At 58.5% G+C, this 19,748-nt stretch overlaps 1 protein-coding gene across 3 annotated transcripts in view; it reads left to right on the top strand.

Annotated features, from left to right (window-relative positions):
- Positions 1–428: 428 nt before the first annotated feature.
- The window catches only part of CRAMP1 (cramped chromatin regulator homolog 1), a 54,051-nt gene continuing 34,731 nt past the window's right edge, over positions 429–19,748 (top strand). The window contains exons 1-4 of one of the 3 annotated variants that reach the window (XM_047713160.1): positions 429–739; positions 2,874–3,220; positions 11,810–12,003; positions 17,157–17,310. In XM_047713160.1, coding sequence (XP_047569116.1) covers positions 2,875–3,220; positions 11,810–12,003; positions 17,157–17,310 — 694 coding nt within the window. In that variant the 5' untranslated portion in view covers positions 429–739; position 2,874. Of the gene's footprint in view, positions 740–2,431; positions 2,449–2,738; positions 3,221–11,809; positions 12,004–17,156; positions 17,311–19,748 lie in introns of those variants that run through there. The other 2 variants (XM_047713159.1, XM_047713158.1) reach the window with 2 other exon arrangements.

A 19,748-nucleotide genomic window follows, 5' to 3' on the forward strand; every position in this document is an offset into this window, starting at 1 on the left:
CAATCTAATGAAGGACGCGTTTATCTGACTCAGTTGCACTTTCACACTTTGTCCTTAAAAACTCGGTTCGCGCCGGATTCTAGACTCTGAGCTGAGGCAGCGTTTTCTTCTCACGCATCCGTCAACACGGCCCCGGCCAATCACAGCCCGGGCGCTGACCCCATTGGCTGTCCATCCACCAATCCGGAGAGACGCACTGGCTCGCTCGGCCGCGAGGCTGGCGTCACAACACTACCGGCGTCGCAGGCCCGCCCCGGGGCCCCGCCCAGCGTCCGTACGTGCAAGCGCGCGCGCCCGTTGCTGGCCAATGGCAGCGCCCCTAGGGGAGACGCGCCGCTGGAAACCTCGGACGAGCTCGTCCCCGCGCGCGTCGCCCCGCCCCGCCCCGCCCCGCGCGCCGTCCGCCCCGCCCCGCCCCGCGCGCCGTCCCCGCCGTCTCCGCCGGGCCGCCGTAGCCGGAACTGCTGCTGAGCGCGGTGAGCCCGGCCTCCGGGAGCTGAGAGGCGGCAGCACCGGCGCCCGCATCCTCGTCCGCCGCTTGCCGGGCGCGGAGGGGACGTTCCGGGGCGAGCGCCTCTGGGCAACTGCTTCCGAGGCGGGAGGACCACACCGGCGTCGCGGCTTCTGTGCAGCGGGCGCTCGGGGGCCGGGGCTGCCCGGCCCGGCCGGTTCTGCGGGCGCCCGGGAGGCCCCCGGGGAGCCCGCGAAGCGAGGCCGCTGCGAGGCGTGGATGAAGGAGGTGACCGGGGGCTGGGGCTCGGGAGGGGTGGGCAGCCCCGACCGGCTGTGACGGCGAGGCCCGGCTCCCAGCCGGAGCGGGGCTGCGGGAGCCGGGACGCGGCCTGCGCCCTGGCGGCGGTGGCTGCGCACGCGGTGCTTTGTCGGGGTGGCCCGGAGGCGCCCGGACCGACCGGTGTCGCGGTGACAGCACTGTGTGTGTGCAGCCACAAGTCGGCCCGAGGCACGGAGGGATTTGCTTTTTCCTTCCCGAAACCTGACAGACGGGGCCGGGCGGGGGTTTTGCTGGAGCTGAGTCCACCTCTGTGCGCGGTCAGGAAGTAGCGTTGGAGGCTTTCGGTCGAGGGACTCCATCCCCGTGGCTTCCTTTTCCTGCAGGGGAAAGCTCCCAAGGCGTCCGTATGCTCTGGTCCTCCGTGTTCAGTTTAGTGTCCTCCAGTGTTCCGCCGGGCAGCCGGGCAGCTGTGTCCCGCTGTGGCTTGTGCTTGGCCCGGGCCTGGCTTGAGAGCCGGCAGTTTGGGGATAATAGGTCCCTGGGAGTAGGGTTCTTCCCATTATAACCCGGAAAAAGGCCCTTTGAGGTATTTCCAGGGATGTTAAGTAGGAATGGAAAAGGTTGAGAAAGGAGCAGCGAGAAACCCTACACAATGAAGTCCTTTAAAAAGTTTGGCTCTTTGTCTTGTCTAGGTTTTTTTTCTTTTTCTTTTTTTGGTCTGGGTTTTTGTTGTTGTCTTTTGTTTTTACTAGCATTAACTAGATCATTCAAATGATTTGTAAGACCGGTCCCAACAAAAGAAAACTTACTGGTCATTTTGTGACACAATCATCAGAGCGGTAGTAGGTGTTACTCTGATTTTTACTCATTTGTCAGTCTTTCCGTGAGCCGTCCTTGCCCCTATTTCTGTATTCACTTGTCAGCGGTGCCGTCCTGCTCACTTTCCCCTTTTGAATGGAAATGTTTCCATTCTGAGCTGTTGTGTTGAGGACCCTACAGAGTTTGGGCACCTGTTGAGGAATCTTAATATTTGTCTTTCTTGCTTTATCACAGGTACACATTACTGACCCTTTTGGGGCTCATAGTGTAGATGCTGCCTGATTCCGAGATAATTTGTGAGTGGGTCCGCATTCTGGGATGCATTTTTATAGTCACCAAGTGTTGTTGTTGACATTTCACGCGGCAGTGAGTGACAGAGTGAATGCAAGAATTTTATTAACGGTTATCAAGAGTTTTTGCACTGCTGTTTTCTGCCCATTCTTGCATTTGGATCTGGACCTATCTGTGGGGTCGCCTCCACGGGTGGCTCCCACCTGTCCCACGCCACGGGCTCTTTGTTGCGGAGGCATTTTTAATGTGTGAATCTCTGCAGCAGCACACACCTCCCACCCTGGGAAGCCAGATTCCCAGAAACCGCGAGCTTATTACTCTGTAAGTGTGTTTTAAAATAAGCAGGCGGACCGGCAGCCTCGGGCCACCATGGAGTCCCTTGTGCACGCAGGCGAGCCCGCGCCTCTCCCCTGGCAGGGTGGATCCGGGCCCCTCGCCCCCGCTCCGGGGCCAACTTTGGGGACCCGCGTGCGGGGCAGGTGCGCGGGCCCGGAGCCCCGCGCGTTTTGGGGGCGGGGAGGGGTGGGGTCGGGGGCGCGGGCGCCGAGGCCCGGGCGGCGCGGGGAGAGGCCCGGCGCGCAGGCCATGAGCAGCGGCCCCGCCGGGTAGGTGGCTCCGGGCCCGGCCCCGAGCTCTCCCCCACAACCCCGGGACCACCCCCGGGGCCCCCCCTCCTCCTCCCCGTCGACCCCGGCCCCTCCACCCCCCACCCTACCCCCCCCACCCCCACCGCCACGACCCCGCCGGCCCGGGCGCCGCGCGCGGGCAGGGCCGTCCGGGCGCGGCCCCCGGGGGCCGCCCGGCCCGCCGCCTCCGCGCCGCGGGGCCGCCGTTTCCTGGGGTCGGCGCCGGGGGCGGCGGGGCCGGGGCCGGGCGGTGGCGGCGGGCGGGCGGCGGCGGCGGGCGGGCGGCCGGGAGGGGATCGGGAACAAACAACGGCGGCCATGTTGAGAGGGCATCGGTGCGCTAAACTTCTCGGGCCGGCTGCCGGGCGCGCGCCTCACCGGGGTCTCCCCCCCTGCCCCGCCAGGATGACAGTGAAGTTGGGAGACGGCGGCGGCGGGGAGGACGGGCTCAAGCGGCTGGGCAAGCGGGCGGCCGACGACGACTCGCTGGAGGGCGAGGGGCCCGGCGGCGGGGACGCGGCCGACGAGAGCAGTGGCACAAAGAGGGACGCCAGGACCCCCCGGGACGGCGGCGACGGCCCCCCGGCGCCCGCGGGCGGCCCGCAGGCCCCGTCCCCGCCGTCCGCCTGCCCGCAGGACCAGCACCACTTCCTCCGGTCCAGCGTGAGGCCGCAGAGCAAGAGGCTCAGGAAGGACTCGTCGTGCGCCGGGGGGAGCGGCGGCGCTGGCGGCTCGGGGCCGCGCGGCAAAGGTGAGGGGGATCCCCGGCGCCCGCGGGGGGCGGTGGGGGGGTGGGGGGTGGGGGGTGGGGGTCCGGGGTCCCCGCCCGCGCCCTGGCGCTCGCGGCTCGGGGGCACCGTGCAGGGGGACGCGCCCGCGCTCTGCCCCGGAGCCTGTGTCTGTGTCGGAACTACGTGAGGACCCTTCTCCGGGCAAGTACAATGGGTTCCTGAAGGGCGGGTTTCGTTTTCTCGGGAAGGATCGTCCCTGATTGACGCTATTTTAAACCGCACACAATGCTTTGGGGAAGGGAACCTGCTCTATCTCTTTCCCGGACGTCAGCTGGCCCACACACAACAAAGGAGTGGGCTCCAAACCCGTTCCGACTGAAGCCAAACACGGCCGGTCGCAGGGTCTGGCAGCGGCCGGTCGCCCTCTACCTCAGGTAGACCCAGGCTCAGGAGTCCTGAAGACATCCACAGGCAGCCCCTTGAGTCCACTAAGGCTTCCCTCGTCTCGGTGCCACAGAAACGGTGTCCCCTGGGGCAAGAGACCGCAGGAGCACTTGAGGCCTGATAGGGGCAGGGAGCATGCTGGGGGTTTGCCCTCCTGCTCCCGGAGAGGGAGGGAGTACAGCTTTACTGGGGTCCCCACCCGGATAAGAAGAAAACCACGTGCCACAGTCACCGCTGCTCTCATCCGTTTGGGAGGCCGCCTTCCTGACTGTACAAATGAGCTCCTCTTCCCGTCCTTTCTGTGGAGGCCAAGTGTAAGGCTGCCCGCTTCTGTAGACGCGGATGCAACAGCGTTTCAGGGAGTTTTGCAGGAAAGACCCTTTTACTTGGTTCTTTGGGAAATGGTGATTTACATTTATTAGAAGCCCTGATAATCTGAAAAAGAAAGATTTCAGAAACTGACGGAGTGAGAACCGTTCTGGAGACCTTTGCCCAATATGTACAATTAATGTTCTCTTTGGTCTGCTCCTCACCTGAGGAGGGCTGGCCTCGGCAATCCTGCGGGCCTCACCAGATTTTTGGTATAAAGATTCTTGATGTAAGCATGCTTAAAGTTGTGAGTGTAGGGTAATTTTAGTATGTTCCAGGAATTAAACCTCGTGTCCTACGCGTTTATGTCGTGAAAGTTGCTGATCAGTTAGGAAAGCATTGATGTGTTTTACCAGTTTTGTTTTGTAAAAAATAGTTTTTCCCTCCTAGTTACAGGTTTGTCTGAGTTATCATCAGGAAGCTCCTGGGATGCCCTCAAGGGTTTGTTTGTGGCTTCAGAAGCCCTAGCAGCAGCCACGGCCTTGCCACCTTGGCCTTGTGACCTGCGTCTGCTCCTTTGACTTGTCGGATCTGCCGGAAAGAGAAGCGTACTCACCTGTGAGCCAACAGCAGTGACTGGTCAGACGAAACAAGGTGGTGGCGTGAAAGGGCTCTGTCACCTGTGAATGGCCTCGGGGTCCAGTTGCTCTCAGAGGTCAGGTGATGAGGGGAAGCGTGCTTTTATTTGCGTAGATGAGCGTGGCTCAGACAGAAGGGCTCCTGGATTAGCTTCACATCGGCCATCGGCCTTTCTCTTCTTGGTTCTTGTCCCAGTGTGTGGCTTGGAGCAGCAGTCGACTTTCCGTTAGGAAAATGGATATTTGTCAGAATTGGTGCTTCTTGTGATTTTTACGTATTTTCCTGTTTCAGCAAGTGACTGTTTCTGTACGTAAACAAGGAGGTTAAACCATAATGGTGGTTTTTAGGAGTAAGAAGCATGTCTGCTGTGCTTCTCAGAAGCCGGAGTTTCCTTCTGGGGCCTGAGCTTGTCTGCACCCGTCACCGTGCCCAGGACACCCCCCATGCCTCTATACCCCGTGCTCACTGATCGCCTCCGTTAACAGCCCGCAAAGGTCCGGTTCTGAGAGCACGCCTGGGGGCCTCTGCAAGCAGGTCTTAGAGGGGCGTGTGTCTTTCCAGACTGGAAATCTCCACCCTGGGTGCTCAGAGCGGGTCAGTGAGGAAACGGACAGTCCTCGCATTTGTTATTTTTTCACTTGAAAGCAGGGAATTTCCATTACACTCGAGGAGTGCTCCCGGCCCTGTTGTTGGTGGTTCTTTGTTGACCACTGACCGCTCTTGCCTGTTTGAATCGGAGCAGACGGGCGTGAGAACCTCGCAGTGACTCTGGAGGAAAAGTCTTACGGAGGAAAGGAAGTCTGCCTTGTGCCTCTGTGCACACCACTGGGTTTTCTTTCTCTCTGAGAAGATAGTCTTGTCAACGTCAACAAATAATAATTTTTCTGTAGTACGATTCCGAATTAGGTTCTGTTGGAATTTTAAGGGGCAGGGCGCTAAGACTTCACATCCCTGTGCTGCGCGTGTTACAGCCCTTTTTCTTCCATTTTACATGGGTGCAGAAGCCGAGGTTTGTTGTTTTGGTAACGTGCCCGACCTAAACAGGGGGTGAGCTGCAAGCCGGGAGCCAGTAGATCTGCCTGATGCCGCTGTGCGTGTTCTCACGCCCCACCGTGCGCCCGGTGACCCGACGGTGCGTGTAAGACTGAGATCCAGAATTCACGTATCTGTAAGAACCTGGTCCAGGGCTCAGAGCCCCGAGGCCCTTCCCCCTCTGGCCAGTTTGTGATCTGGGTGATTGTGGGCAAACTGGTCTCTCTTGGAGCCTCGAATTCTTTGTCTATAATTGGGGATAATGCCAGTGTCTGGCTCCCCAGTAAATACCACAGCCAAGCCATGCTGTAAGTGGCTAAAAGGCTCTCTGTGCTTCTGTTATGGAAAACGTGGATAGCTCTGAGGTTAGGGAACTACAGCGTCAGGATGGGTGGACTGGGTCACCTGTTGGGATGTAGAGAAAGAGGTCCCAGGACTGCTCCTAAGCTGCTATCTGCCCTGTGGGGACAATTGTAAGCGTAAGGTAGACTCTTGGTTTCTCTGATGCCCTTCAGTCCCCTACCCCACCCCACTTGTGCCCAAGAACCATCACTCCCCCTGCCTTCGGGCCAGCTGGTCATGAAATGTGTCCTCTCCACAGTGGGGCAGCGTCGCCGGGTCTCACTGTGCTTGTGCTTAGGAATCAGTACATCACCGCACAGAACTTACATTTTACCTGAACTGTGGGCTGCTTGTAGCTTCCAGGTGTTTTTAGAAGACATTGGATGAGCTCAGTTAGCCCAGTGCGGTCAGCCTTCGGGAGACGAGGACCGTATGGGGGAGAGCTGCTTTGTGGCTGGCTCAGCTGTGGGGCAAAGGGAAAGTCCCTTGACATGCCCAGACTGTAGGTTCCTTCCTTCCAAAATGTTTGGGTGGGATTGTGCCTAAAGCTATCCTGACCTTAACGTTGAGGTGTGAGGGGTCAGCTGTGCTGACAGGACTTGGATCCTGTGTGGCTTAAGAGAGCATTCTAGAGGGTAGGTTGCCTGAAAACACAGTAGCTCTGTGTTTGTGGGCTCTGCCTAGCCCTTGCCTCCGGGGGAGCCCCGGGTCGGGAGTGATCAGAATGCGCCCCCTTCGCCCAGGGCCATGCCCGTGTGTCATGCAGGCACAGTTTGCCAGTCGTAGGCTCTGCGGTCACTCGTGTTGTCACTGCCCAGCATTTGGGCCAGGCCCCAGGAGGCCGGCTGAGGTATGGCCATGCATGTTCCGAGCTCCCTGCCCTTCATACTCTCCGGAGAGGGAGGGGGACAGTCAGACTGTCACAGACCACTGAGGTCCTAGCGCTCTGATTCCTGTGCCCGGTGTGAGTCAGTAAGTGATGTTTAATGAAATCAGGTGCAGTGATGACGGTGTGGAGGCCGCTGGGGCCACCTGGGCCAGGGCACGGGGCTCTGCCAAAAGCCGTCAGCTTGTTGGGAGAAGAGGAGGAGGAAGGCAGGACCCCACGCCCCCCCCACCCTGTTTGCTGCACCATAAGGTAGAAGACCCCGACGTGCCCTGTTGTGTGCCCCAGACACCCTGTGCACGGTAGGGCAGGAGACCTGTGTCCCTGGCCACTTCGGAGACGGGCCCTGGCGGAGCCGTGCAGGCTGGAGAGGGAAAGCCCTGAAGCCCGGGGCTCTTGTAAATTACTAGATTCCGAGTGGTTCTAGAGTTGCACGGCTTACGCTGGCTTCACATCGGAGACGTGGGCAGAGGACGGGCGAACAGGTGAGGTGACCTTTAGTACTGGTCTGCTTCTCCGGTACCTTGCTGGCTTTTAATGTCAGGACGAAGATTTCTGCGGGTTTGCTTGTGGAATTGTCCTTTGCCGTGCAAGGATGTTGTAGGGTTTTCGCTTTATGCCGTGCGACCTATCTCGTTTCGTATCCTACGATGATGTACAGATGACAGAGGACCGTTTCTGAGAGCAGAGTCCCGGATGTGAGGACGAGCTCTGTCGTAGGCAGCGGAGCGCGGCGCGTGCTAGGACGACTGCCAGGATAACTGAGGAGAGCCGCGCCAGAGGCCGACGAGGCCCGCAGGTGTGGTGCCTGCGGGGTGTCAGCCGTTACTGACAAAGTCTTCACCTTGTTTGACGGCGAAGGCACATGTTTTCGTGGACGCGAGGGGGTTTTAGTTACGCTTTTCTCGGACAGGCTGGCGAGAAGCGGTACGCCTGTGAGGGAGCCCAGCCCCAGAAGTGGGGAGGACGCCGGGGCGTGGTGTTGTTTGGGGGCCGCACACGATATGGGCTGTGAGGTTCCAGCTCAGCTTCAGCTCCCGGACCCGGCTGCCTCAGAGGCGGGGACCCCTCTCCGGCTCGGCCACGGCGGCAGCACGGGCTCTGCAGAGACCAGTTGAGGGACGAGTGGTGGGAGGCCGCCCTGGGGAGCGAGGCCGCGTGGAGTGGGGCAGCTGGCGGAGGCCCTGCGGACGGTGGTGAGCGCGATGATGGACGCCGGCCCCCGGGAGGCATCTGGATCCGCCTGCCGAGGTGACACGCTGCCTGGGAATGGCCTTGGTGGAGAGGGTGCCCCTTTGGTCATGACCGGGCTCTGAAAGTCCGCTTGACAGTTGTGGTGCCTGATGTGGGTGACGTGTGCCCCGAGGGGCGCAGGAGCGGCCCCCAGGAGACCTGGGCATTTTTCCTCCGTCTCAATGCTGGCATATGGTGACCTGAGGTGGACAGGTCCGCGGCACAGGGGTGCTGTCCTCAGCCTTTGTGAGAGGTCCCTGGCCTCTCGTACCGCGGCCCCAGGCCACGAGGACGGTTCCTGCGCTGGGCCGGAGGCAGGTGCGCCCCAGGCGGACTTCCCTTAGCTCACGGGAAGCGTCTTTCCTGCTGAGAAGGCGCAGCGCGCAGGACGCAAGGGAGGCTCCCGTGTTCTCCCCTCGGCCCGTGAGTGCCTCATGCTGCCGGTCTGCTGCGCTCTGTGAACGTTCCTGATCCCACGGAGGAGCCTCGCGGGCTCCGAAAGTGAGCTCTGGGGTGGGGAGTCATTGCCTGATAGGACAGTGTCGTCCCGTCTTCTGTGTCTGATCTCAGCGAAGTCAAATGGTTTTGTTTCTAGAGGTGAACGTGCTCCCGGCGACCTGACCCTTGCCACTGTCAGCCGCGCGGCTTTGGGCAAGTCACAACCTCGAAGTGCCCTTCTCTGTCGCAGGCAGAGGGAGGGGTGTCGAGGTCCAGTGCCCTCCCCCTCAAAACCCTGGGTTTTTTAGCTCTGCGTGTAGTAAAGATACAGAAGCATCCGTGACATGGGCGGCAGCCACATGGCGTCGTGTGGCCCGAGAGGAAGATGCCCGGGCTTGGTTCTCGCTGCCCGGTGACCTTGGGCAGCTCTGTAACGCGGACCGTAGCTCTGCGCTGAGAAGACAGAGGAGCGAAGCATTTGTCGTGCCTTTGAGGTGCCGTAGAGCTGCCTGTCCCGGGTCCGAGCAGCAGTATGGCGTGAGGGCGAGCTGCTCCCCGGGCCTCAGCAACCCCAGCTGGAAGAAGGGGATTGTTTCCTCCTCTGCAGATAGTGTGAGGGGCGTGGGCGATAGGGTCTCAGGCTCATTCAGAGACGTGTGATGGGAAGGGGGGACATGGAGGAGGCAGGCAGCCTAGCTTGTCCGGAGGGGAGTGGGCAGCCCGGCAGCCTTGGGAGGCAGAGCACAGCCACACGTCGGCATCCCGCAGATGGAAGCTCTGGAGAGGAGGCTGGGGCCGGGGTTGGTGGTTTGGAGACCCGGGAGGAGGCTCCTAAAGTGCTCTTATTCAGGGGTGGTCCGGGAGTGGTCTGGGAACGTGGCCGCAGAAATGGGGACAGGAGAAGCTGGGTGGCCCCTGGGCCACTGGAGGACCGTGACACAGAAGTAGGTTGACAGGGAAGAGTGGGCTCTGTGTTAGAGGCACTGGGTCTCGGCGGCCGGCGAGGGGCCCCTGCTGTGCTCTCTGTGGGTTTCTGCTCCTGGGGAGGATCTTCTGTGTGTGAGGCCCGCTGCTGGGCTTGAGCCCTGCAGAGTCAGACCCTGTCCCCGCCTTCAGAGACCTCCCTGTTGGGGTCCTGTTCTTGTACACCGTTTCCCTGTAGGCTCCTTGGATTCCAACTTCTCATCACGTGGACCCTCGTTCATGCCTTTGTGGCCTCAGAAACTAGCTGCAGACAGCGTTGACTTTGGTCTTCTGCTTTTTCCACTGGGCGTCTTGTCCCCTCCCCTGTCCCTGGGAGAGAACCCCCATACCCACCCAATCCTGGTCTTCTCTTTCTGCCTCTGGCCGTCCCACCTCTGTCCTCGCCTGCTTCTGTCTCCCCCTTCACTCTTCACGGTTGCATTGCGATGCTTCTGCACAGGTGGGAGCCCCCCCCAGGCCCACTAATTAGGTCGTGTGTTGGGTGCAGTTTGGTTGGTGAGGGAGGGACCAAGTCAGGTGTGTAGTGAGTACCCCCGAGCCCGCTGGGCTGCAGTTTGCCCCTCTGGAGGACGATATGTTGTGCCCATGGGCGGGGGAGGGAGCAGCTGGCACATGGGCTGGCTGGGCTCGGAAACCCTGAGCCTGACGGCGTCTTCCCATAATGGGGCACCTCGGATTGCGAGCGTCAGGCTCTCACCCAGAGCTCTAACCGCACTTTCCAGCAGTGGCAGAAATGGTCTGTGCTGCCCACGTGGGCATGGACCACGAGGAGTGTGGCTGGTGTGAACGTGGAACTGGGTGTTTAGTTTTAATTAATTAGCATTTACATCTTGGGTCGCAGCGGCTGAATTGACAGTGCAGCGGTGATGATCAGCGATTTTGGGGGGCCCAGTCACGTTATGTTCTGAAGTCGCCGAGCTGGTGCACTTCTCCACACGAGATAATCTCCCCCATTTTACGCAGCGGCGTGACTCTTCTGCGTGTGTGACCACACATTCTGCTCTCCAGTAGCCGACTGATCTAACACAGGCCCTGGCACAGTCTAGGGGAGGTCCCACACACGTGACCGTGCCTCGCCCTGTCCCTCGGGCTACCCCTTCCCCGTGGCTTGTGTTTTTCCAGGGATGGTCCCGGCAAATGAATGCAGGTGAGTGGACTTAGAATGTTTCACTTCCTCTGATTTTCTGTGAACTCCCTGTCTTTCGCCGCCGCTCTGGAGGCAAACCCCCGTCAAGGGGGTGAGGGAAGCATAGCCCCGTAGGGAGGTCCCTGATTGCCCAGGAAGAGGGCCTCCCTCCAAAGCTCATGATTGTCTCACTAGGAAAGCACTTTAATAATAATCTGTATTTGTTTCACTTTTACTTTTCTAAACGCTTTTATCTTAATCTTACTTTTAGCACTAGCCCCCCACAGAGCGTTCAGAGTTTGAGGATTGCTCACCACAGATGGCCCTAAAGTTCCATGGGATGGAATCTGGTCTGGGCTGCACTGCGCCTTCCCTGTGCGCGGAGGAAGGCACCAGATGGGTGGGAGGATTGGGTGGGGTCATAAAAGGGTTTTATCTGTGACCTTTGCCCCTCATTGATTGCCTCTGTTCTCCCAGGATTAGGGCGCTGGCGGTGGCAGTGGCCAGCCACAGGTTACTTCCCACTGCTCGCCTGCCCTGCGGGGTCTCCAAGGGCTCCTCCCGATAGCAGGAAGCGATGCTTTCGGGGCACCCGTGAGATTGTCAGTTGGCTCTCAGAATGTTAGCTTTTGTTGGTGGAAATTAATTCATTAAGAGCAAGGAGTTCCAAGACCTCTTAAAGATTCTTCTAAAGGCATCAGATGATTCAAGTTTCTGAAGCATCGGTGTACTAAGACGAGGGGGTGTTCCACACGCACTCAGATGTTTTCTTGAGTTTGAGTTTCAGTATGTTGGTTTGAAAAGACAAGAATTATTTCAGCCCAAACACATTTGAGGAGGGCGCTGTGGTGTATGATGGGTGTTTCCAGGTCACCGGGGCGAAGGGCTTTCTGACTGCGGTGGGGACGTGGCGGTGACATGGGGACGTGGCGGTGACGCTCTTTCAGGGTCTGCAGAAATGCTCTTCCTTCTTTTTCTCACTGCTGCTCACTGTGAAAAGATTGGAAAGAGTCACAAGGTCAGGTTAGGATGAGGTCGTGGCCGAACAGCCCCAGGGAGCGCCTGGCAGGTCCCACTGCCGTCCCACGGTGGCGCCGTCCGGGGGAGGCGTGTGCAGGCCCTCGCGAGCTCTGCGGACTTTGGGAACAGGTCACTGTACGGTTCTGTCTCTCCAAGGAGCTGACGGTGGCGGATCATCATCTGGAAACGGGTCTGGGGCTGCTCCCACCGCTCCCGCAGGGGGCTCTCGCTCCTCTTCCCGGAACCTGGGGTCGTCGAGCGGCGAGAAGGAAGAGGGCAAGAAGGCCCGGAGGCAGTGGGAGTCATGGAGCACGGAGGACAAGAACACTTTCTTCGAGGGGCTGTACGAGGTGAGCTCTGGGGCCGGGACAGGCGGCACAAACCTCCTCTTGCCGCTTTATGCGCTTTTCTCTTTCAGTCTGCCTCTGCCTTGCCGACCGCATGGCTGCGAGATCGACTAGGTTAGCAGTTCGGTGGGAGCCCCTCGTGGGCAGCAGGCGTGGTCCCCAGGGCCCAGGACCCACCCTCTGACCTTGGCCCTTTAAGAGTTTAAGACTTTAAGAGTTGATACTAGGGAAGAGGCTGTTAGGAGGTGCCTTTGTTTGGTTCATTTCTTTCTACTCCAAGAGTCTACCTGTGGTCTCAGATACATTCTTTTTGTCTTTTTTGAAGATTTTATTTACTTAGAAAGCATGCGTGCAAGTGAGTGGGCGAGGGGCAGAGAGGGGGAGAGAGAATCTTTTTTTTTTTTTTTAAGATTTGTTTATTTATTTGAGAGAGAGAGAGAGACAGAGAGAGAACAAGCAGGGGGAAATGCAGAGGCAGAGGGAGAAGCAGGCTCCCCACTGAGCAGGGAGCCCGATGCGGGGCTCGATCCCAGGACCCTGAGATCATGACCCGAGCTGAAGGCAGCGGCTTAACCCACTGAGCCACCCAGGTGCCCGGGGGGGGTGCGGGAGAGAATCTTAAGCAGACTCCTTGCTTAGCACAGAGCCCCACGTGGGACTTGATCTCATGACCCTGAGGTCATGACCTGGGCTAAAACTGTGGGTTGGACACCTAACCGACCGAGCCACCCAGCTGCCCCTCAGATACATGCTGGGCTGGAGAGTGCATCCCTATCTCTGGGCCTCCCGTTTGCAGTTGAGAGGGCTGACGTGGGAGGAATGGTCCCAGACTGGGAGGGACAAGGGGACACTTGCCAGCTCAGTGGGAGCCGGCAGCTTGACCCTGAGAGTTGTTGTAGTGGACCTGGGACAGAGTGGAAAGTCCTAAAAATAGAGAGAAGCTGCTCCCCGATCCCACTGCCCAAAGAAACAACATGCTCCCTGCGAGCTGTTTCCACTTCCCTGTGTTGCTTTTTTAAATATTTGTAACTGTAGAGAACGTATTCCTTTTATTAACATCAAATGCACTTCCCTGGTAGGTTACGGTGTTTTGCTCAGTGTTTTTCTGAGTGCTCATAAATATCCCGCTTCAGGTGAGAACAGACTGTGGGTTGCGAGCTCGCTGCCAGTTTTTATAAATAAAACTTTATTGGGGTGCAGCCTTGCCCGTTCACCTGTGTGTAGTTTCTGGCCACTTTGCGGACGGTGGCCTTGATGGCACCTACTGACTCGCCGGTCCTTGCTCTCTTGAGCCGTCCTCATGTTGCTGGTTGCTGAGGCTCTTCCAGGTTCTGTTGTGAGCAGTGCTGCCCTGCACGTCCCGGGCACGTCCCGTATCCTAGACTGCTCCGCTAGGAAGTAGCGTCGGGAGTAGGTGACTTGGCCGGCGAGCCTTCGTCCTTCCGTAGCACAGCACTGGCAGCGCCCGAGTGGAGCTCACGGCAGAGCAGGGCTCACAGCAGAGCGGGGCTTTGGAGGGACGCTCTGAGTGTCCACGAGAGGCTAGAAGGGGCGAGGAGCTCGAACTTGGCACTGGCATCACCGTAGTCCTGCCATGGCCCTTCTCCCTTAGAGGGGCCACCGCTTCGCTTCTGCCGTCCCAGTTGGAGGAGTTCATGGTCCACGGAGACCATGAACTGTATGTTTGAGGTTCGTTCCTGTAGGAGCAGAGTCCCTCAGACGAGTCCCCGTGTGTCTCACTCTTCCCCGTGACGGTTTGAGAGGATTGCCCGGAGGCTGCGTCCCCACGCTGTGCCTCCTCACAGTTGCTGGGTAGGATTAGGTGATGACAGGCCCCGGGCCCGTCGTCACGCCGTGCTGCTGACGCCCCCTGTCAGCTCTGCAGTGGCCTGTGCCACGGATGCCGCCTGCCAGCTTTGCCACGGCCCGTCCCGGGGGGGAGCGGGGCTCTGTGGCGGTCTGGCTCCCTGGACACGGAGTGCAGGCCGGAGACCGTTCTGGGAAGGGCTCAGATGGGCCGGCGTGTCCCAGACTTGCCCTGTGGCCAAGGCTGGCGGGGAGGTCAGCAGGGCGAGCGCCTTCACTGACGTCAGCCGTGACACCCTCTCACTCTGCTGTCGGTGGCTCTTCACACAGCCGTTACCGACGTTTCATTGTCCTTCTGTCCAGTTCCTGCCTTACAGCCGCATGTCCGGCATCCCATGCTTGCTTCCCGCCGGCTAATCACTACAGGCTCACCTGCACACGCAACTGCACAGGAGCACTGGGGTGCAGAGAAGCCCCCCTTCAGCGGCAGGGTGATCAGGGAAATGGAGCGGGACCATTGGAGGTGGTGCTGACAGGAAGCCTGTGCTCACAGGCGTCGGAAGTCGGAAGGCAGCGTAGCTTGAGAATCACCAAGCACAGATCCGGCTCCCAGGCTGGCGAGTGTGTGCCCCTGTCCGGGTTTGGTGCCCTGCTGCACCGGGGAGCTGAGGGATGGACAGGCTGTCTGCACTTGCTCGGCCATGGTCAAGAGCTGAGGGAGGGTCATGGGGGACGGCGCACCCACAGGAAAGCGTTTAAGAATTTTTTATGTATTTTATTTTTTAACAGTAAAGAGGCTTTAATTCTTTTAGGTTCCTTATACTTTAAGTTTTCATTTTCAAGCCATTTCAGACTTGGAAAAAGTTGCGGAAAGTGTACAGAGAATTCCATGTGTCCTTTCGCAGTGTCCCCACAACCTCAGTGTGCCCAGCACAGCGAGGAGATTGGACGTGGAGACTGTAGCATTTACTTACCTGTGGGCCTGACTCAGGTTTGGTTGGTGTTCCCACCGGTGTGCTTTCTAGATCAGGGTCCCACATGCATTCAGTGGTCATGTCTCCTGAGCCCTCCATCGGGGGCCAGACCCTCCATCTCTGCCTCCTTTCTTCTGTGAAGACCCTGACGCTTTTTAAAAAAAAATTTAAATTCAATTTAGTTAAGGTATACTGTATTACTCATTTCAGGAGAAGTTAGTGAGTCATCACTTGCATATGATACCCAGTGCTCATTCCATCCCATGCCCTCCTTAACGTCCATCACCAGGTTACCCCACCGCCATCCCCTTCCCTCCAGCAACCCTCAGTCTGTTTCCTAGTGTTGAGAGTCTCTTATGATTTACCTCCCTCTCTGATTTTGTGTTACTTTTTTCTTTCCCTTCCCTTGTGTTCATCTGTTTTGTTTCTTAAATTCCACATGTGAGTGAAATCATACCATGATTGCCTTTGACGGACTTACCTCGCTTGGCATAATGCCCTCAGGGTCCATCCATGGTGTTGCAAATGGCAAGATTTCATTCTTTTTGATGGCTGAGTAATTTTCCACTCTGACCGCATCTTTACGCATTCGTCTGTCCATGGACATCTGGGCTCTTTCCGTAGTTTGGCTCTTGTGGACATTCCTCCTGTAAGCACTGGGGTGCAGGTGTGCCCCTTCGGATCACTGCAGTTGTATCTTTGAGGTAAACACCCAGTAATGCAGTCGCTGGGTTGCAGGGTAGCTCTTTTTGTAACACTGGTTTCCACAGTCGCTGCACTAGCTTGTATTCCCACCAGCAGCGTAGGGGGTCCCCGTTCTCCACGTCCTCGCCGACACCTCTCGTTTCCTAAGTAGTTGCTTAGCCATTCTGAGGGTGTGAGTTGGTGTCTCATGGTGGTTTTGAGTTGTGTTTCCCAGATGCCCGGTGACGCGGAGCACTTTTTTGTGTAAGACCTTGACAGTTTTGAAGACTCCTGGTCTGTTAGGTTGTGGAATGCCCCTCAGTTTGGGCTTCTCTGAGGTTATCTCATGATTAAGTTTACATTTTGCGTTTTTGTCAAGAATACCATGGGAGTGTCAGGCTGTCCTGGGCACATTCTGTCCGGAGCGCGTGGTGTGCTCTGTCCTGTCTGGCGGTGTGAACCTTGAGCACTGCGTTCAGGTGCCACCTGCCAGGTCCCGTACTGACTCATTTTTTGTTTTGTTTTTACCTTTAGACCATGTAAATACCTTGTTTTTCATCTTTTTATCCACTAACTATAGCAGTCATGCCATTTTGTGCCTGAAATAACTATGATTACATTGTTTGCCCGATGATTTTCTGATTCCATCCTTCTTTCTACACTTACTGGAGACCTCGTGCGAGAAAGAGATCTCTCTTCTCCCTCATTTAGGTACGAATTCAGTGATTTTTTTTTTAATCTGCGTGGACTTGGGGACACGTAGGCTGCTCTGTCCCCATCGGTTCCGACCCCTCTTGGTTTTGCCGCCCATATTCTTGCAGGTTTGGCCCCCGGGAGCCTCTCCTGGTTGGCTCCTGTCGTGCCCAGGCACTTGCACGCTTTCTGGGTCGACAAGATACGGCAGGCTCGCTGGAACTTGTCCCGCTCCCATCTCTTCATGGTGTCCCGGTTCCTTCTGGGGAATGGGATTCAGACGCCAGATGCGGGTGCTGGCGGTGCCTGTGCTGCTGGGTGGCTGTCCCCTGCGGGCCCTCCCCAGGACTTCTGTCTTGGCTCAGATGGAGTATTGTGGCCCCCGCACGGCGCCAGTGGTGACCGCGTTTTCCGGGACGCCGGTTCCGCTCTGAGAATCCTGGAAGTCTCAGCCCCGATGTGGAGGTGTCGGAGGAAGGGGCGGCCCATGGGATCTGTGGTTCTCCTACAAGGTGCGCGTACTCACTGTGCCACTTGGATGCAGGATATGTTGCATTCGACGGAAGCAGTGAGGGTGTTTCTGGATGGTTGATGTGTTGTTTAGATGAGGCATACCACACTGCCCTCCTCTGCCCTTGCAGAGGTCTGTGTTCTGGTGTTCCTGTGATCGTCTTCGTGGGTGGTCTTCTCGTGGTCTCTGGGCCCCTCTGTCTGAGGGATGAGCGTCGTGCTCTCCCGCTCCAGGGCCCTTGCCTCTGTGGTCTCCTGTGCCCTGATAGTTTTATCCCTGAGTTTCCACTGATGCTTTATCCGTCGTTCAAATCAAAACCTGAGGTTCTAGGGCGGTGAGGTTGAAGTTCACAGAGAAGATCCATGAAGGAGGTCTGCTCGACCACAGTGGTCTCTTCTGTGGTCTCCTTTCCCCTTTCTCCTGTCTCGGGAAGGGTCTGTGTCTGCTGTTGTAATCTCTGTGCTTTTACTGTGGGCTTAATTTTCCAGCATGGGAAAGACTTCGAAGCCATTCAGAACAACATTGCCCTCAAGTACAGGAAGAAAGGCAAGCCCGCGAGCATGGTGAAGAACAAAGAGCAGGTCCGGCATTTCTACTACCGCACGTGGCACAAAATCACCAAGTACATCGACTTCGGTAACGGTGAGTGCGCTCGGCCGCGGCCGGCTGCTGCGCGGGAGCTGCTGCCCACAAGCCCGTCAGACGTGCCTGTGGCGCTGCTCTCACCCGGCCACGTGGCCAGGGACCTCCGTGCCTCGTGGCACTTGGGCTGCTGGTACGTCCAGGCACCATCGATTAAGCTGCGTGGACAGGAAGCCCTGTGGGTTTCTGATGGCCTGGGGTGCCTGGGCATTTAGGTCCCTGGCTCACCCTGGGCCCGTGTCCCACGCTGGGAGGGCAAGGCCCCTGGTCCACCAGGAGAGGCAGGGTATGGGTGCGGGCCAGCCAGAATCGAACCCCCACCACCGGTGTCTGTGCTTCTTGCCCAAGGGGAGCTCCTTGTGGTGAGGGTGGGACCAGGGGGCGCGGGGAGGGCCTGGGGAGGGCTGGCTTTCTCAGGGCTCTTGTCCGTGTTTGAGGCCGGGCTCCAGTTATGCCGTGTGCGGTTCACATGTCCTGGTCAGCGCTCGGAGTGGCCTTTCTGATCAGCCCCCGTCCCCAGGGGTGGGTGTGGCCGCCTCCTGTCTCTGCGGGTCACGCCTGCGGCTCCCTCGTTGATCCACCTTTCCTGGCGCTGTTCTTGGTGTCCACAGCCTCACTCCTCTCCCGGTCATTCCAGACGCTTGCTCTCACTAACTCGGCTCGTTTCTGACCGTGCAGTCAAAGTCGTCTGAGTTCTGACATAGAACTACCATGGTGTCATTCCCCTTGGAGTCTTTGCCGCCGTGAGGCCTTGCTGTGAGCCCCTGATGGCTGACCTCCCGTGTTTCCCGTGTGCTCGCTCTGGGCCTGTCAGGGACGTCGCAGCCATGTGCCTGCCAGCACCCCCCGGGCCGACCCATGCGACTTCCCTCCCTGACCCTCCTTGGGTCAGCATGTTGCGACCTGGGGTTCCTCCTCCAGCCCGAGAAAGGCCCAGAGAGCACAGTTCAAGCAGTCTCTTTCTGTAAAAGGTCAGATGGTAAATATTTTGGGCTTTCCCAAACTTTGGGGTTTGCAGTCTGTGGAAACGCTTGGTAGACAGAGGGCGGGCAGGCGCGTGCTACTTGGTCAGAAACCCTTCTTTCGCAGAAAGAGGCCGTGGCTGCATTTGGCCTGTGAGCCATAGTTTGCGGACCCTGCCCTGGAGAAATCCTTCCCTGCTGCCACCGGCCAGTGTGGGAGCCCTCGGGGACGGGGCACCCGAGCTCCAGACAGTCACAGTTGTTACCCGACCTTGTCACCTGAATGTAGTTCCTTCCGAATCCTTGTGGACATCTGTCACCAGTCAGAGTCTTGCTGGTTGTACCCCAGAGGTTTTCGGGTCTGTTCTTCCTGCCTGGTCCCCTTCGTCCTGTTCAGATCGTCACTGTCCTGCCATGGCCCAGTCCCACCGTTCTGAACCTGCCCCTCACGTCTCTGCGGGGCTGCTCCCTGCCTGTGCCCCTGGGCTCTCATGCTGACCCGTGGGCTGGTGGGAGCAGGCTGTCCACCATCCTGGTGCCCACGCTGCCACCCCCGCCTGGTCCGCCTCCCTCATCCTGCTCAGCTTCCTAGGCCATGTGCCCATGACATTTTCCCTGAAATCCCTCCCTGCGTCCTTCTCTGCCCTCCTGCTGCTGCCCGAGTGGAGACCAGCTCTGCCTGTGGCTCAGGACATCACCCTCAGGGTAGGTGAGAAAACCCAAGTGCAGCCATGCAGGCCCTCGCCCAGGCCCCCCAAGACGGCCAGTGGGGGAGCCGAGACCCCCGCTCTTCCCAGGTGCCCTCTGCATGTGCTCAGCACAGCCCCCGCCCCACGAGTGCCGGCTTTCAGGCTACTTCTCTTGCCGCTATGGGCTTTCTCTCTGCTCTCTGTTGAGTGATGTCATTGTAGGTGAACACGTTTCACTTTTCCTTTCGGACTGACAGGTCACTTCTGGTGGCTTTGAATTATGCATTTGTGGACATCTCTGTTCACAGAGCACTTTTCTTCAGAAGCGCTTTCTTCAGGAAAATCGTTTGGTAGAGATCAGCTTACTTACGTCTCGTTGTGAGTGCTGATCGTCCCTGCGAGGGTCAGGGTCCGGCCTGCTGGCCTGGCTGGCTGCTGCTTTGCCGTGTTTCCCATCGGGCTCTGTCCTTGACCAGGGAAGAAGGAGTTCCTGGCAGTTGAGCCCACCCCATCTGGGGTCAGGACCCCGTGGCAGGGCCTTCCCTCTGCCAAGTTTACGGCCCCACCAAGCTGCTCTCTGGCCAGCACAATGCTCTCGTTTTCACGAGTCCTTTCCAGGTCCCTTTCCAGCTTGACCACCTTCCACTGGTCACCTCAAGCAGTGTCCTTCCAGTCCTCGTAGGGTACACGTGTCTCAGTGTTTACGACACATCAGGGGGGCCGACTGGGAAGAGGGCTCAGCACCCCGAGTCAGTCCCAGCCCCCGGGGCCTCCAGTCCAGCCTGGC

This window comes from Lutra lutra, chromosome 18 (genome assembly GCF_902655055.1).
Source record: "Lutra lutra chromosome 18, mLutLut1.2, whole genome shotgun sequence".
In the NCBI taxonomy this organism is placed as follows: Eukaryota; Metazoa; Chordata; class Mammalia; order Carnivora; family Mustelidae; genus Lutra; species Lutra lutra.